The sequence below is a fragment of the Simochromis diagramma genome, unplaced genomic scaffold (assembly GCF_900408965.1).
Source record: "Simochromis diagramma unplaced genomic scaffold, fSimDia1.1 OVJJ01000208.1, whole genome shotgun sequence".
Taxonomy (NCBI): domain Eukaryota; kingdom Metazoa; phylum Chordata; class Actinopteri; order Cichliformes; family Cichlidae; genus Simochromis; species Simochromis diagramma.
The window spans coordinates 730,519-749,799 of record NW_024386789.1 but is presented as its reverse complement, the minus strand read 5'-3'; the positions used below and the strand labels follow the sequence as shown (position 1 = coordinate 749,799).

At 42.3% G+C, this 19,281-nt stretch overlaps 1 protein-coding gene across 1 annotated transcript; it reads left to right on the top strand.

Moving 5' to 3' along the window:
• On the top strand, positions 1 to 18,941 carry ubald1a (UBA-like domain containing 1a). The gene is made up of 3 exons (XM_040023142.1): positions 1 to 484; positions 1,121 to 1,180; positions 16,564 to 18,941. The coding sequence occupies exons 1-3, from the start codon at positions 377 to 379 to the stop codon at positions 16,885 to 16,887; spliced, it is 492 nt and encodes a 163-aa protein (XP_039879076.1). The 5' UTR covers positions 1 to 376; the 3' UTR covers positions 16,888 to 18,941.
• Positions 18,942 to 19,281: the final 340 nt, after the last annotated feature.

Genomic DNA, 19,281 nt, shown 5'->3' with positions numbered 1-19,281 from the left:
GAATTTGACACTGTAGGTGTGCCGTGTTTTCAAACCTTTTTACAAATGTGAACTGTTTTCGTTTAATGTGCGCGTAGGTGTCAAAATTAACCGGAAGTAGCCGGATAAACACACGCCGAAACGAGACCCTTCCCTTGCGGCATACAAGTCCCACCGGCGGTGCTCTCACGTGATTGGCTGCGTGCTTTTGTCAATCAAGTCTGGTTCCTTCCACTACCGCTCCTACAGTAAATATTTGTGTTTGCTCAACCGGCTGTAATGGTGGACGACTGAGGCAGAGGGAACGGAATACAACTCGAGTGAAGAAAGAGGAAAAAACGGTCGAAAGTCTGCTTCAGAGCCAGCCGCCGCGAGTAGGACACGGGCTTCGTCGAAAATGGATGAACTCAAACATCAAGTCATGATTAACCAGTTCGTCCTGACGGCGGGTTGTGCGGCAGACCAAGCGAAGCAGCTTTTGCAAGCGGCACATTGGCAGTTCGAGGTAAAGGAGTGTGGGGGGGAGCCAGAAAAGAAAATAAAGCTCGAGCGGCTTAACGTTAGCAGCCACACGGCTAATGTTTACGTCTCACCCACTGCTAGCTTTCATTTAAGCGTGTCTGCATACCCTTACCCATATTTATTTTTTAATTTTTTATGTCTTTTAAGCTTTTTAACACTAAACAAAGCGCTAGTGTTACCCCCTCCCTCTTTTTTAATGTGGCTACTTTCATGCTATAACTTTGGCTGTATTTAAAGTAGAGCTATCTGTGCTTTAGCTGAAGTAAATCCGTTGAGAGTACACAGTAACGCAGTACAGCTATCCAATTAGACCTCACTCTAGATTAAATACTATAATCCGATACATGACAGCAGTGAACAGGCGAGGCTAGAGTACTATTACGCAATAAAGATGACCGCCGTGTTGTATCGACTAGCCTACAAAGGACTACTTTGGTACATTATAGTCTGCGCTCAGTCGGCCATAGATCAAGCTGTACTTTTATTTTTTCTCTTCACAACACGCTCGTTGTATTGTGTCATAAAAACGCGCATTACAGCAGAAATTGCCCGGTAGCTGTGTTTCTTGCTTCTGGCTGCCAGTTAAAAAATGTCATTTGTTTTCTGTGTTTCGTTTTAGACTGCCCTCAGTGCCTTTTTTCAAGAAACAAATATTCCATATGGCCATCATCATCAAATGGTGAGTGTGAGGAGGATGAAGAGGAGGAGGGGGTTGATGACAATCTAGTTCTTCTAAATACATACCCTTCCTTCTTCTCTTTAGACACAGAATGTTGTTTAGGCTGGTGTCTCTTTAAGGCTACCTGCTCTGCTTGTTTTTGGGTGGGATGGGGGCAGGGGAACAGCCCTTATAGGCCTAGAGATATGATGTTGTACTAACAATAACAAAGCACATGTCGGCCATGTTGTGAGCTTCCAGAAATAAACACACTAGCAGGCATGCAGCAGCTACACACACAAAGCAGAAGAGAGAGAGGAAGAGAGATTGTGTGTATACACAAAGGAGGAAGAATGTTGAATGTTGGATTAAAAAAACACCTCATTTTTCATTGTATTAGCTGGGCTGCATAACGGAAGGAAGGGCCTCTGTTTCTGAGTAAGCGAGAAGAGGAAAAAAAAAACCTCTTTCCAGGAAGACAGCTGCCTCTCTCAAATAGACCCTCGTGCTGCTGCTGCATTTGCCGTCAGTAATTCACCCGTTTTTGTCTCATTGCGTTGTAGCTGCTCCCCCCCCTCCAACACAGTGCACGTTACAGGGGAGACGAATCAGAGCACAGTTAACAGGAAGGCGTTTGTGCTGTAGGAGACTCTGTATACACAGACGCACACACACACACACACACACACACACACACACACACACACACACACAGGGGTTGAATATTATGAAACATGAGCAGTATTTGGGCTCTTTGCAGCAGTGCACTTTGGCAGCACACATGCCTTTGTTTTCAGCTGCAGTGCATGGCAGCTGGAAGAGCCTGACGTAAACGTGAGAGTATTGTTTTTATGTTATTTATTTTGGACAAAATTGTCCGCCATTATGTTTTCGCATTCTCTCAAAGTCATTAAACTGCTGATCGTTTTAGCCTCAAGTATATGGAGGAGGGATAAAAGAAAAAAAGAGGATTTGATTTTTTTTAATTTATTTTTTTTATTGCATTGTGTTTTAGTGTGCGCTCGTGTGCATTTCTATGCTTTTGGGTGGTAAGTGTTCACACTGATCGCAGTCTTTTTTCTTCTTTTTGTTTTTAAGTAAATCAGCATTTTCGTAAGAGAGCACGACAGGCCTCCTTTATCATCTGATCACTCAATAAGAGCATCTCAGGCTTCCATTTAGCTCATGAAATGTCTCACTTTAATTTGCGAGTAAACACTTTGCCAAGAGCTGCCCTGTGCTGTGTGTCAAACGGGAGCTGAGCATGCTGCAGAGACCGGATGAGGAAAGTCAGAATGCGGCTCACCTGTGTGTCTATTGTGTTGTTGTTATGGATGTGATCTTGCATAATCACAGGTTCACGTTCCTCTTTTTTTCCTTTTGCATATCTATTTGCGCTCGCACACTTTTTTCATACACAGATTTGTATTTTGTGCATGCACAAGTGTGGGTGTTTTTGTGTGAGTCACAACAGTACTACAGCAGGGCAGCGTGTCCAACCTTGCTGCAGCTTATCGTGCCACAGCGTTCGTTGGTATACACACCTAATCCACTTTGCTCTCACTCCTAACTCCAGCACACACTCTCTCTGCCATGCTGTCTCTCTTCAGCCAGATTTGTGTTTTAAATACGGTCGTTTTTTTGTGTCGCAATACAAACTGAAGCCTTTAACCCACGCACAGGCATGGGTTTGTTGGAAGCGGAGCAACATTAGGACGCCGCATAGATCAGTTAGTTTACAGATGCCATTCGGTGGACTGATTTGTGCCATTGTCGGTTTTTGTTTGGGGGTTGTTTGTTTGTTTTTTGAGGGGGGGGTTAAAGTCCCAAAGACAATGTGTGAGCCAGAGTAAGGTTTGGCGAATCATGTTCCTATTTAAATTTGGCGTCCTGAAATTGAAATCACCTCAGGTTCAAAAGTGCTGTTGTTTAAGAACATGCGTTTTATCTCTAAACAAAGTGCTGGCCGATAAGGATTTATAAGCTAGCTTGACCCTGATTTTTGTTTATCTGTGCTTTTGGTAATGAATCATTTGTGCGTTCTGTCAGAGGGTTATAGCCCATATCAAATAGTGGGGTTACTGGGTCCACTCACCAGTACAATCTTATGTAATGCTGTGAATGCTGGAGGAGTTGGCTAAAGCTCTTGTCATTATAATTTTCTTTTACTGACTCACAGGAGGGCCTGGGTGTTGGTGTATCATGTTAAAGAGCTGCAATTTCTGCACAGACATGCATTTACCTCCCGTTTGTTTCTACATACGTTGCTGCATGACTCACAGAGTACACAACCACATGTGGATGCTATCTGCACCAGATTGTCCATTCATTTTTGTGTTTTTGAATGAAGTCATCAAAGCTTGCACCTACTTCACATGGCCTAATCACAGCCTAATCTGCTCTGTTTTGTGTAACCTCCTCCCAGTCTACTCCCAGATTTCTCCTCCAAGCACACACACACTGTACATACAAACACTGCAACCACATTACATTCCTGCAGGATGCAATGCTTGCACTAACCCAAAATGGACCCTTTCACATTGACCGTAGCAAGTGCTCCTGGTGCTCAGTGTGCACGGCTCACTATGTTGGCTTTTTACAGATCCAACACACAACAGTTCTAGAAATGATTCTGTATTTCCTGTTTTATAACCATCCTCTTTTCAGCAGCCCTACAACAACATATTGTTTCGTTTCATTCACACTTGGAACGTGTGTTTTCTGGGTTGTACGTCTGTTGCTGCGGGCTGTTTTGATGCTAATTCCTCATATCAAATATTATGCAAATTCTGTAGCACCTCTGCCCGTTTTATATGTATTTAAGAGCCGTTCTGAGCTGATTTTTCCAGGGATTTTATAAAAATTAATTGAAGGTTTAAAATTTTGAGCTATTTCTCATTTACTGTATCGTTTGTCCTGTTAAAAATCTGCCACATCAGCGGTCAGTAAATCCTCACCCTTTTCATTATCTTGTCTCATGACTGTAATTAACAGAAAATGATTGGTCATTTGTTTGAAAAAAAAAACAAAACAAAACAAATGATTTCATGGGAAAAATGTACACGAGCAAGTCTGCGAAAACCTCATCATCAATTCAGTCATCATGTTTTCTGATTAATGTTGTCTAGACGGTGTAACTCCCCGTCTCCATGTGGTTCTTTGTGTGTCTTTGTAGGGCAAACACTGATGCTGTGTGTTCACACTAGTATCACTGTTTTCCATGATTAATATTTCTCAATGTAGGGCATGCACAAACACACATACAGCCACAATAAAGTGAATGAATACTCATGTGACCACAGATGAGGAAGTAGCCCAACAGGATGACTTCCACATGTCACCCCCATCATGTGACTAAGCCCAGGGCAAACTAACTAAGCCACAGAGCCTGGTTTAAATGAGTATGTTTTTTTGTCACTCACTGCTGTTAAAGGAAGTCTACTGAGGTCCTATTGAATGAAGTCAGGGCTGTGGTGTTAAAAAGCATGTTGGCTTAGTAGGTCAGGATAAAAAAAAAAAAAAAAAAAAAAAAAAAAAAAAAAGCTCCTCAGGAAATATTTCACCCTCCCTTTTCCCTTTTGAACACATCTAAAGTCACGTCCTTTGTGACTGTCCCCTGTTCATTTCCTGTGGATCGAGCCTTGTCTCTTTCCGATTGTTTCTGAGTGTAATGGTTAAATACAAACAGAAAGTAACCTTCAAAACATTATTTTAAAGGCCTTTGAATAATTCTGCTCCTAAGACCAACTCATCCTGGCCTACACACTGGCAACACGATGCAGTCCAAAACAATGTGCTATATAGTTTGAATGATCACATTTTTATTGTTGCAAGCATCACGCGTGAGGTGGATGGAACCGATTTTATGAAGGGCAACGTTCAGCGCAGACTGGCTGCGTGCAGTGATGTAGAAAAACAGTCTAGAGCACTGCTGGGCAGTGATAAAAGTAGGCGTGAGGTTGTTTAAAGGCTGTTTCCCAGCAATACGAACACTCAGCAGGAGAAAAGAGGAGGGTTCTGTGTGTGATTGTGTGTTTGAGATGGGGTTTTTTTTGTAACTACAAACAGTGGGTTTTCTGTGTCTGGGTGTGGCTTTAAAAACAAGATTTTTTTTCGAAATCCCAACTTTTCCTCATCCATGTAAGAGCTAATTCCTGAGAAGTGTGCGGTGTGCTCATGCAGAAGAGCAGAGGTATAATTACCTCCATAAATCACTGTGTGACAACATGGACGACTGTCTGCTCCCATTTCTCTCCCTCTCAGTATCTCAAACTGTATCCGCTCATCAGGAAAGGCTAACCAAAGTTAATCAAGGATGCTTGGACTGTCTCTTTAATGCCAGTGAGGAATGAATGAAAACGAGCAACGCTGGGTGTTTAGCTTTGGGCTGAAATGAGGAAATGGCATGGCAATGCCAGGTATTTGGGTGGAAGATACAATAACAGAGTTAACACAAAGCTGCTTTGTGTCTCCGTCACAATCAAAACAGAATGTCCTCTGTCCTGTTACAGACATTACTTACAGAAGTGCATTAATTTTAAATCCAGTTTGTTTTCTCACAGCGTTTTGTGATGTCATGTGTTCATGCTATGTAATCCCATGGGTGTGCATGCATCAGTGTCTCAGATTGCAGAGTTAATCGTGTCTAGATCTGCTAATGTTGTTAACGCATGTGCATGCATCTGTGCCTGTGTGTGTGTGTGTGTGTGTGTGTGTCTCACATAGCCATGCCAAGCACCTAACCACATCAGAAGAGGCTTGGCCTGTGCTCTGCATGCTCCAGCATGTTGCCCTGCATGTTTCCAGGAGAACAACTTCCCAGAACCCTTACCACACACACAGACCCACAAACACACACTGAAAGGCATGCATGCAGCTACACACACCCAAACACACAGGAACTTTGGCTCAAGGGACTCAGGGAATGGGAATCCATGTGGGATGGTTGTGAGGACCAGATGTGTTTATGAGCGGTCGAGTTAGATTGGGTTTCACTGTTTCTAAGAGTCACAGGACACACACACACACACACACACACACACACACACACACACACACACACACACACACACACACACACAGACACACACACACAGACACACACAGACAGGAGTTAGGCATATGGCTCAGAAAACACAAGCAGCACATAGCACCCTTGTGTGTTGAATGAAGGCAGTGTTGCCACATTGTGTCTGCCCTGTTTTGCTCAGGTGGCTGCAGCACTGCAATCAGGCTGCGGTCAGCTGATTCTCAGCCATGTATCGCTGGTACTTAGTCCTGCTATTCCAGCGGGGTTCTTTCCGGGCCATATCCATCCCGTTCCTGCTTTCCCGACTCGCATTCCTGACCTTTAACTCATCACCAGTCTCTGATCTCTTTTGGTAGCTAGCAGTCTTGGATTTAATTGAAAAGTTAACAAATTTTGATGATACTTGATTTGCAATAATTTAATGCATTATTTTTTTTGGTAGTATTGTGAACAGGAATTTTGGATGGAAGATACACTTTGTGTTTTGTATGGAGCCAACACTTTAAACATTTGAACATTGAGCATTTTTTTGTGTCTTAATATGTACAAAGGCTTTTAACTTCAGCATACTGATAATGTCTTTTTTACACTTGTAGTTGGCGTTATTGGTTTGCATCAATACCGATAACAAAGATCTGACATGTGTGTTTTTTTTGAGGTAAAACAAAAGCTAATTGTGATGTATCTGAGTATGCACAGCTTTAAGAAGGGTGTCTTTTAGGCAGGCTGAATCAGAGTGCACCTGTGATTGGTTCTCTGTCACGATGACCTTTGGCCTAATTGTTTCCTTGCCAAACTCCTTTTTCTAGATATGAGTTCCACTGAACACCTATTGTTAGCCTGTTGTAAGGGGCACAGTGTGTGCAGCTGGTCACACTCCCAGTTCTCCCGTATTTGTAGTTCTGTTGCTGTTATCTGACTTTCATTGCTTCTCACTTCTTTGTTTCTCTTTCTCATTCTCCTTCCTTATTTAACAGCGTCATAACACATGCACACCAAAACAGAACATCCGAGCTAATGATCAACGGAATTTCTCTGGAGCACATTCCAGACAGAGCTCTGTGCGAGTGTGTGTACAGTATTAGCTCACATGCATATGTTCAAAGAGTCAGTGGGACTCAGCTGCTAGAAACTGAGGGGAGGCGATGGTCACTTGAAACGTTCAGCGGCACCTGTTTTGCTTCCTTTATTTAGTTCAGCAAAAAAAACGGCCAGATCTGACGTCCAGCCACTCCCAGAAACCCCAACTGTCACCTCATTGTTGGTAAGCTGTGCGCTGGGATGATAAAAACAGAGAGAAGCTGCCTCGCCTGGTTTAGTTTACTGCGATAGTGTCGATAGGATGTCAGACCTCGAATACTAAAATAATCTACAGTTTCTTTGAGTTAGCAAACGGATGAATGGAAATCCAGTTGTTTGGAGTTTCTCCACTACGTGCAAGCGATACCTGAAGTCCGAGCATGCTTTGAGAAGCATTTGTAGGAGTATTATAAATGTGTCAGGTGTGACAAGCAAACAGTTTTTGTGCTATCCTTGGTTTCATAAGACTATTGTTTCTAAATGGTCACATCCTCTGTTTAAACAGGCAGCCTGCATGTTTGTTAAATAGCAGTTTTATTCACACGGCTTTTCAATTAACATAAAATCCTCATTAGCATTTCTACAAACATGAACAAAGCAGCTATTTTATATTTACTGATTTAGCATCAGAACCAGAAGAAGCTGATTTTAAAATGAAATGCCCGTTTATTCATTTTTCTTCTTCATAATAACTGCACTGGGACCTAACTACTGAGCTGCAGCTTCAAAACAAAAAACAGTAATGGCTCACACATAAGAACACTCCCTATTTAAACATTTAAAAGGCAGGCAGAATCATGTACTCTTAATGCAGCAATGGGCTATTCAGCGTTTTCTGCTTTTTTTCTGTCTGCCCTCCTTTCCATTTTGTTTCAGCTTTGTCTTGCCAGAGCTCCTCCTGCTGCCATTAGCCTTTTAGCCATTTCTTCCTCTCTATAATTTCTCTTCAAGATTTATGTTGATCCATCTGTTTGTGTTTATGGTTTGCAATGTCAAATTACAAGTAAATCTGGTGTCGAACATCAGTAATTAAATGAACTTAAAAACAGTGATTTTATTTTATTTTTTTCATTTTTGCTGTTGTTGTTTTTTTGTTTTAAATTGGACATACTTTTGTTAAACTGTCGTCATGTTGAGGTTACCCCGTGTTTTAAAAGCATGCTATAGTCAACACTAATTCCAGCTCCCAGTCTCCACACTCTGCCAGCAGTTTAATAAATTAAGGAGGCATTTCATGTCATGTTGTTGTTCTTGGCTTTCAAGTTATAAATACTTCATGTCAGAGATTAATATCCATCCTCTTTTGCAGTAGTGTGCGCGGTCTCTCACAGTGCTGCAGTGTTCCTCACGAACGGACACAGATCTGTGTAGTTTAAAGCGGCATTTTTTCCCTTACAAGTCCAAACAAACACAATACAATTAAAGCGAATGTTTCACAAAGCATACACACTTCTCCAAACTTGTGTAATGTAAATAAACCTAAGACTAGTCCTGACCTGGTGTTGCTGGGAATCGCACATCTTCCCACACATCCAGCGCCTTAGAGCACTCATGCACATCCTGCTGTTTTCTCTTCTGCAGATCCAGAAGAGCACATTTAAGATCTGTAACTGGAAGCTGTGAAACAGTTGAATTAAGGCTAAGCACCTTTTTTATAATGGCATTGTTTGAAGACAAACAGCCAAACCCATGGACCCTGAATAAGATGCTCCTAAACATGAGTCTGATAGGAGCATGCAGGAATAGCCTGTCGTAAGGAAAGGAATGCCAAAACGATTCAAGGAATCCTACACAAGTGTTTGGGATCATTTGTAAAGGAAGTTAAATTTAGCGTACCTTTGTCTCAATGTTTGTAGATATATTTTGACTCGGTGTTTCCTAAGGATTAGCTGCTATTACAGTACAGTATGCAGACATGCATGTGTGCATTGTTAAACGAATTGACAAGCAATACAGTTTAAGGTGCTCCTCTGCAAGTTTAAGCCAAAAAACTTGGTGACAGCTAAATTACACTTTAGTGGAGTCAGCTGTCTCTCCATTGAGTTTCTCAGCATGCAGATGAACTCCACCATCTTAGACTGTAGCTGGAGATGGAAGTCCTTGTGCTGTTTTCCTTGGTGCAGCCACACGTGAACCAGCGCTACACCGCCTTTCAGCTCAGTGTGGCTTGCAAAAAGAGACTTGCTGGAGATCGAGTCTCCAGTCTACCCTAGTGCCCCCTCCCACTCCCAGGAGCCATTACAAGTAGATGTCTGAATCACTTAATTTGGCTTCTTTTCATGCTACAAAGGAGCAGTGACTCCACTTCAAGCTAACTCCAACTGTCTGAGCTTCTCACCCTTTCAGAGGGTACAGTTTAGGCTGTGCCATAGGAATCAATCCACTTCACTGCCCTCATTAAGATACTGTTGTCAGCTTTCAAAATAGCCCTCAGACTTGACGTGATATAACATTTTTTGACTATGAAACTGAACACTTGCTGTAAGTATTAATGTGCAACAGATACATTCATAAATCCTAATTATCTAAAAATGTAAGAAGTTATCTGAAACAAAAAGCTGATTTTAAAAATTCATTTTTGGACGTGATGCACTCAGAAGTAATTTCTTTTTAGGTTAGAACTGTGCGTTCACATATATATTGGCAAAGAGGATTTGAGCAGAGAGGATTTGCACGTCAGCTCTCACTATTCGTGTGTCTCTCAGATCTCACAGCTGAGTTTGCTGCGAGAGCTGACATAGAATGCGTGAAGTGTATCCAACAGGTCGTAGACAGAAGGGAGACGGGAAGAAGGAAGTGAGAGAAAAAGAGGTGAGAGAAAACGGATATGTCATAGACTTGCACTAATATTCACTTCAGTGGAAAACCATGGAGAAAAAGAAACTAGGATTATATGTCATGTGTTGCTGTCGGGCGGTGTGTTTGCGCAAGGTTTAATTTGGTTTCTTCCATGTTTAGATGTCTCTGTACGTGTATGTTCATGTTTGAAGGAAATAGACGAGTATTATTTGCTGTACATGAATATGAGACATTGTCTCATCAAAGGAGTGTTTGTTTGCCTCGGTTAGATTAATGGAAACAAACGGATGACGTTTCATCCGTTGCAGAATTTGGCTTAAAATCAGTCGGCTGGGCGGAAAAATCCAGAGAGGCTGAAAAGGGGCTCTGCGCGTGTGTGTGTGTGTGTGTGTGTAAGTGTAAAAGGTTAATGTTACATGGAGGTGGTGGGTTAGGGTCACCACTTGCAAAATGTAACCAGACCCTGAGCACAGCTTTGAAAGAGGATAAGCATGTCCTAGCTTTCAGCCTGCCTGCATGGCACTCAGACACACGCACACACTTGATATTTCTGAGGAATGTCTTTGGTTAGACTGGAAATAACTTCAGCTCATCTGTGTTTGTGGACACACACATGCACAAAATGAGGTTTACGTAGCTCCAGCGCAGGCTCAGCCCAGGCGTCTTTCGAGCGGTCGCTGCCAGTAAGCCATACGTTTCTCCTCAAACGGTCTTGAAGAGAGCGAGAGTGGACGAGGCCGGGCTACTGTGACCACAGAGTCTGCCTCAGTCCCGTCCCATCAACGGGAGATCTGTACTGCTTCCTCATAACAACCGTCCCCATGACAACCTCTTGCTGTTGGCTCTGTTTTGAACACAAACGGCTTCTCGCTGTCTGTTATTCCTCCCCGTCTCTCCATCTGTATATCTGCTACCAATAGCCAGACCTCTGTGCTGTAGCACTTCTTATGCTGCTACTTTCACTTATACACACAGTCTGCTGTCTTGAAGGTTGTCGCTTTAATGCAGCAGTAACATGTGGTTCTGTTTTGAAACATTGGCTGTCTGAACAGATTCGACTTGCAGGAATATAAGCTAGTATTTTACTCTTTTTATTTTGGGTTACTGATTTTTTTCCCCCCCTAGCTTCTTAACCCATTCAAGTAGTTTCACTTATCTTAGCAAGTTTACCTCATAGAACTAAGTTAAGTATCTCATATTCTTAGATATCTAACAAGTATTACTATCCCTAACTGAGCCATTCGAATACTCGCATGATTCCCATCCTACTTTACTTAAATGCGCACGACACAACTGCAAACCTCCCATGCAGACACATTTTATGTCAACATGTGTATGACAACACGCACCCCCTGTGCGGTCTCACTTAAATGTTAAATTGTTGTACTATGACTGTTGCCTGAAAAGCACAAGAGCAACTGTGCAAGCTGTTTGCACATGTGCAAGCAGCTCCTTCACAAAGAAAAGACACTTTCGGCCGCTCCCTTATTTTCCAAGGGGTTAGCGCAAGAACTGATCCACACCTTTGATTTGGCACTGGATGCCCTTTATGATGGAACGCTCCTGTTTATCCGGGCTTGGAACCGGCATTGGGATTACGCTGGGTTGTGTTTCGTCAAAGTTTCAAACCAGGGATTTTTTTTTTTTTTTTCTTTCTTTTTAATGTCAGGTGACTGTGTTAACCTGTGCAGTTATACTTGCATCTCATCTTAATTAACTTTCATTTTAATAATCACCAAGAAATGCAAAGAAATGCATAAAATTATAATTATAATATTTTATTTACCATTACCTTATTATCTGCCACCTTTGCTGTTGTGGAACTTACCAAGAGATTTCATTCATCCATAGATAGGGGTTGTTTTTTAGTTTAGTTTTTTTTGTCTCTCTAACAAGAGAAAAACAGTTATTTGATTCAGTTTAGTTTTGTTTATATACTGCCAAACCGCAACAACAATCACCTATCACAAGGTATTTAAGTTTGTAAGTTAAGACCCTACAATAACACAGAGAAAATCCAACAATCAGATGACTCCATTGCATTTGGCAACAGTGAGAAGGAAAAAATTCCATTTAATGGGATCTCTGAAGATGTATGTCATATGAGCCACAGGTCAAAAGGCCTAAAAGGTTGTATAGATTAGTTTATAACCATATTCATGGAAATCAGAGGTGTATGGATTTTTTTTAGTTACATTTATTCACCTTTTGTTGCATTTTTAACTTAGCATATGCTTACTGTGTGTGCCCGTTGCTTGTTCAAGGACCAGCTGGATTTGAACCCTGGCCTGAAGACTCCGGTCTCAGCAGGTCTTGCAGTGTTAGTCTGTCCTTGAGTTAATCTGCTACTTAATACACATGAAGAGAAAACACACATTAATCTGTTGCCTCAGTACGCTTCACCCGAGCCATGCCTTTAATCTCTGTAGGATGTGTGAGAGTTTACCTCTGCAGGTGGCAGTTCTGATGTTTTCTTTTTTCTCCCCACTCTAATGCTCTACACATAAAGCATACCACTTGTTGTCTGGAGACAAAACAAAGCCTAGCTGTGCTAGTATCATATGGTATATCCCAAATTTGGTATGGAAGACTTCTGTGTGTGTATATAGATGGGTGATTGTGTGTTCCACTGTCGCAGTAGTGACACTGACAGGTCTGGGCGCTGCTGAAGCTTTTGTAAGTGTGAAGGTGTTTAATAATCCATCAGATCCAAACTGAGACATCCTGGCAGAGAAGACAGCTGCTGTGATTTTGAAGCAGATCCCCATGCCTGTGGGTCGATATCGTCTATGTCCAAGGTCTCCAGCAAGGACGACGCGCGATGTTTGAGGCTTTCTGTTTATAGCTGGTGAAATGTATTGTCGCATTGCTAACTGCAGGTGTATATTTGTACCTGCTTATGTGTGTGTTTATGGATGAGTGAGTCAGTTGCAATGGTCTCAGCAGACAAGCGCAAAGGTCACGTGTCAGCATTTTAATCCTCATTTTTCATTCCTGAGAAGAAGGAAAAGGAGGCATTGTTTTTTACCTGAGTTCACATGCTCACCGTGAGGCTTAAGAAATCCCGGTAGCACAGGAAGGATCACAGAGGTCACTTCAGCATTCCAGGGTGTCTTTTTACTGCAGGAAGCGGCCTCGGAGACATGAGCCAGCGTTTCCTGTCGGCACAGTGGACGCGCTCACCTTTCATAGCGGTTTGCCTCTCAGAGAACCTCATGCTCAGGTTGGCCCGTCCCGGCCTGGAACCTGCACGTTCGCAGGACTAACCTGCAAGCCACAGCACTTTTAGGGGGCAAGGTGGTTTGATTACAGTCCCAAGGGGAATAATGGTGTTCCTGTCACTGTTTTCTTTTACTTTTCCCTATGATGGCTGTTTGTGTGCCAAGACTATGTGTCACAGTCTGCACATCCTGGGTGGTGGAGCTCAGGGCTGATTAGATACCACAAGCTGCCCTGAGTTCTGGTCATCAGCAAGGAAAACATTTTTTTCCCACCTTTGTCTTGTTAGCATTTTTGTTTTGTCCGATATCCATGTGTCACTGCAGCTGTTATTCCTCATAGCTGATTCATGGAGCCTGTGACTCTACATTCTGGGAAACTTCTAAAACAACTTCCAGTTAAATATGAAAGAGCCAAAAATGTTGGATATTTTGTTTGTAAGTGTTACGGGGGGAAAAAAGGCTTGGAGGATGATTATGGGAAAACTGGAAGTTTGTATTCAAAGTTCCAGTAACACCATGAAGAATGAAAAAGGGAACGAAAGATGTTTTTATAAAGCTGGTTAATTTGAAGAGTGGTCAGTTCCTAGCATATATCAAACAGTAATTTTCCTCGAGATGCCCATCCCAGCTCAGTCATACTTAAATAAATCCGGTGTTATATAACGCCGCTCCTCTGTGTTGCCAAGCTGTTTTCTTCCATTGTTCAGGCACGATGATTTAGGGTTATTTAGTCAAGCAGATGCTCGCCCTGCCCTCCCAGCCCTGGCTCTTATTTTTAGGTGGCGACGCTCCTGCCTAAACAGGGCTCCACCTCTGCTTCTCCCGAGGAACAGTAGGTTGTTGTTTTTCCGGTCATAAACTGAGGCTGGGACAGTGAGTAGGAAGCAGGTCATGAAGCAGTACGCGAGAAGCTGCGTTAGCGAGGATGATAAAGGCTTTCTATTTTTGATCTGCCAAACATGTTGTTTACATGGCCTGGTAACTGCAAGCTGGTTGGCACATGGGTGTAGTGTGTGTGAGTGTGCGCACACTCTGGGTGGCCACTGAAACAGCTCTTGTGTCACTAAAACAATAACAGTGCTGACACAGAGGAGGGTCAGAGCTCAGGAGTATAATAAAGTCAGGTAGACTGTGTGTGTCTTTTATATAAAGGTATATTGTAGCAAACAGTTTTTATTAGCACCTGTAAATGCTTTTACAGGTTCAAGTGGGGTATTTAAGTAAAGCTTTTAAGACATTAACAATAACTAAAAAAGACCCTATCTCCTAGTTATATGCATGCTGATTACTGTGAGCCAAAAGCTCAGGTCTGCTCTAAGCTCTGACTTTTTTACCACCTGTTGAGTCTGTGTGACATCAGATAGAGAAGATATTCTTAAAATGGTCTTCTCAGGCACACAGTCTGATCACAGTAACCCCTCTAATCTACTGTTTAAACTAGGGGTCCCCAATCCCAGTCCACGAGGGCCGGTGTCCCTGCTGGTTTTAGATCTCACCTGGGTCAACACACCTGAATCATATGAGTAGTTCATTACCAGGCCTCTGGAGAACTTCAAGACATGTTGAGAAGGTAATTTATCCATTCAAGGACACATCTAAAACCTGCAGGGACACCGGCCCTCGTGGACTGGGATCGGGGACCCCTGGTTTAAACCTGTAGTTTGTGAGGGGCAACCTATCAGAAGCAAGTTGCCATAAAGGGAAATGGAGATTGTTCTTTTCAGACAGCGGAAGAACTGAAAGGCCTGCACTGGGGCCTGGTATAAGATGAACAACGATAATTTTGAACTGTGAATCATGAAGTAATAAACACACAGAGTTCAAAATGAGAACATCATGTGCACTTATATGCTTTTTTTGTATGTGTCCACAAAGCAAGATCAGCAACCTAACCAAGTTTATTTGGTCTGCTAAATCAAATTGGAGGCCCTTCTAGAGATGAAACAGGAAGTGGACCTAAACAGCAGGCCGTTATGTTATCATTAGGACCCTCGGCAGGAAGCAGCGGGTGGCTGGGATTCCCCCTAAATTCCCTTTCAGTTATGTAAAACAGTCTGCCTCTCTTGGAGGAATAACTGCCTTTAAGTGCTGTTAAAGGCCACTTCTTATGTACATTTATGGAATAGGGCTTATTTTTTATTATTTTTTTAAACTATAACTGGCATGTGCAGCTACATTTTTCTGCACCACAGCTGCACTGGTGTACAGCGAACTGGGTACACGAGTTCAGTTATAATATGAAAGGGAAAGCCCCTCTCTGGTCCTCGTTTGGCAGAGTTTTGTAGAAGAAATCATTAGACACTTGTGGAAACACTGGAAGTAGTGTTAATACTAAAGCACAAGTTATAGTGTCACAACTCAAATTGTCACTTTCTCAGCAGACTAAACTGCAGTTTGTTTGTTGTTTTTGTTCTTTACTATATTCAGTCGTTAAGTGTAGAACATTAGAAAGTAGTGATGTTGTGTTTCAAAGAAGAGAAGCACAGATTTACACGTGAGAGGTTGGAGTGGTGCTTTCTCTGGCTGTTGCCTTGAAATAATCAAAACTGTTAACTAACAGTATTACAATAATATATTATCTGCTGTTTAACTGAATGATTTATTAACTTTTGAGGTCTGCTACTAATGCCAGGACAGTTTGTCCTTGCTTGCAGTTGGTTATACGTTATACAGTTATTATACAGTTTTGCAGTATGACAGGGTGATAAAGCAATGTTGAAATTCTCCTGCAATTCAGTTACTGATGCACTGGAACCCAATTTGAAAAATCATAAAACCTGAAGGCACAATGTGACTTTACTGATGACTTCTGGGTTTTTTTTTTTGTGTGTGACACCTATCAAATGAATGCCACGTTTACTGATTTGCAGTAAATACAGAGGAACTGAGAGCTGGGAAATAAGTGACTGCACAAGAAATAAATGGAGATATTAAAGTTCAGTAACAGTGAAAATTCACATATAAACTGACACCACAGTGCAGAGACTACATATATCATTCCTGCTTTAGCCTTTTAGTGATAATGTCAGTTCCACAAATAACATGATGTCTCACAGGTTATTGTACTGCAGTGCAGTGTGATTGTTATTTTATTATTTTTCTGACGTGTTACCCCTTATAAATAAAAATCGTTTGCTGCCCCACCCCCCATCCAGTTGGTTTCTGCCTGAAATGTAATTTATTAATAAACCACAACAGCTCTGTGAGGATGTGTGTACTCCTGTTTTGGACTCCTGCATTGATTGTTGTTGTGTTTTTTCCCTCTTCATCCTCAGATGTGCACCCCAGCCAACACACCAGCGACGCCCCCCAACTTCCCTGACGCGTTGACTATGTTCTCCCGGCTGAAGGCCTCAGAGAGCTTCAACAGCGGCAGTGGCGGAAGCCCCATGGCCGCCGCCATGGCCACCTCACCTCCACCCCACCAGGTTGGCGGCTGGGGAGTCTCATCAAATGTACCTAATGTGCCGCAGCCTCCACAGGGACTCTGGACTCAGGGGCAGCCCCCCACACAGCCCTGCCCAGCCTGGCCGACGGGAGTGAACCCGCATACGGGCGCAGAGCAGAAGGCTAGTGTAGCAATGGAGGCAGAGAGATGAAGGCCGCATGGGACTGAAGAGCCCGCCCCCCCCCACACTCCCATGTTGGAGAGGGGAGGGAAACGGGAAATGAATGTGGGAAGGGGGGGAGGGGGGTAAATGGCTAGAAGTGGGTTTGGGATTTCCCCCCACCTCCCAAAAAACAAAACAAAACAAAAAAAAAAACTGATGATATTGAAAGAGACAGATTCTACGCAAACCAAGAAAAACTCAACGTGGACAATTTGAAGAGGAGAAAACCAATGCAAACGTCAATACAGAAAAAAAAGAATAAAAAAAGATACGCACACATAGTAATAAGAGAGCAACTGAGATCTTTGTTAGTTTTTCCTAAGTAAATGCATAGATAAAAGAAATATTATTGAACTAAAAAACGAGAAATGGAAAAAAAAAAAAAATCGTCACGCCCAAGGAATCTATGTGCAGTTCAAGGACATTCGAGGCAGCAAACATCAGTTTTTCATTTAGTTTCTTCTTCTTCTTTTTTTTAAATCTTTTCTGCCGGTGTTTTTCAGCCACTGGTGTTTGTGTTTCCGCAACAGTCTTTGCTGCATGAGGAGACGGGACGTGCGATGCAGTTGTTTTTTTTTGTTTTTTTTAGATTGACTCAGAAACCATCACGCACTTGAGTGTGAGCGTGGACGCATGTGAGCAGATGTTCAGTTTGTAATCAGAAATGTACACACACACACACACTTTAGGCTTTTAGAGGAAACACCTCCATACTATCATCCCCATCGTGAAGGTGGGACTTCTCTTACCTCACCTGGTGGTCACCTGACTTCTTTCAGCCAATCAGGGATTCTTCTTAAACCAACTGTTGCCACCGCTGCCGCAGGACATGTTTTTAAAAGGTTTTCTTCTTAAAGGCAGCAGCCGCTCTGGTTTATGCTCACTGATCCTCGCTACAATGGCTTTTCCAGACACAGATTTAAGACCTGGACTCAGACGCCCAACTGTCCACTGTATACATTTGTTTTGTTTTGGGGTTTTTCCCTTTTTTTTTCCTGGAGATTCTGGTTAGTACAAAAGGAAAAAAAAATCATGGTTTAATATCGTTTCTAATGCTGATTGTTATGTTTTGTTAATGGGTAAAGGGAGAGGTGGCTTCAGAAATGGGTGGGATTTCAGGTAGATTTTTCTTTTTTGGGGGAGGGTGGTTGAATCAAATGCAGCTAAAATGGCTACAGATTTAAAACAAACACACACATGACTACTCCATCTTTGTAAACCGAATTGCCACTTTGCATGATGTGTTCATAATGTGTAACATCTTTTGTAGCAAACATACATGAGGTCGAGACATGTTTCGGGGAGAGGGGTGGACGGAAAGGTGACTGTGGGATTCCCAAAGGTAACTGAAATGCAATAGATGTCTTGCTGTAAAGGCAGAATTGGACAAAGGTCTTAGATGCGAGGAGGAAAACGAAATGGGTGTGAGACAGCGTCAGGAAGCCCACCACGGGCAATATGGGGACACTACAGACTACTTTGAGATATACAGTATATATAAATATATATACATACCCTCAGATACTGTACTGTGGAGGGGTTTTTACAATATTTAGGTTTCTAGTTTTGACCAGTTTCGGTCCATTGATACTGCTGAGGGGGACACTTCAGGGATGACCCTGATATACGGCAATATTTTAAATGCAGGGTCTGCCCCTTTTCTTTTTTTTTTCGGATTATTTTTTACATTCATTAAAGACAAGTAAGAAGAAATATTTTGAATAGCTGAGGGACTTGTGTTTTTAAAGGCTTAAAAGAACTCATTTGGAAAATAATGGCTATAATAATGAAAAAAAGTAACCAACTTCCATTTTTTTTTCGTAGACTAAACCAATTTTTAAGTTCATCCTTTCTCCATGCTTCATACTTTATTTGGTAATATCAGAGCGTTTCTGGGTGGGCCTGTTCCTAAATGGTTTCTCATGTATGTTCCCCCCTGCCCCTTGTATGACTGTATGAGACCATTCCCACAATATTTGTGGACTACCTGATAATTAACTTATCATTTTTGTGAACCTAAATAAATATTGTATGTCAACCTATTTGGGATGATTTACTTTTGTGTGCATGAAAGCTGGGAGAAATGGACCTGAGGCCTGTTAAGTATTCAGCATAACCAGGATATCTGGATTTACTTAGCCTAACATCAGTGATCAGGATAAGCGGTCGGAGGAAGCTGGACGTCAACTCAGTAAGTTAACCCAGGGTTTCCAGTGTGTGTTGCTATGCACTAGAAGGCACTAGAAGCATTTGACCAATCACAAACACAGATAAATCTACTGTCATGAAAGATGGCCGCCCCTCCTCAGGCCTGTTTCTGCTGGTGCTTTCCTGTTAAAAGGGAGTTTTTCCTTCCCACTGTTGCCTAGTGCTTGCTCATGG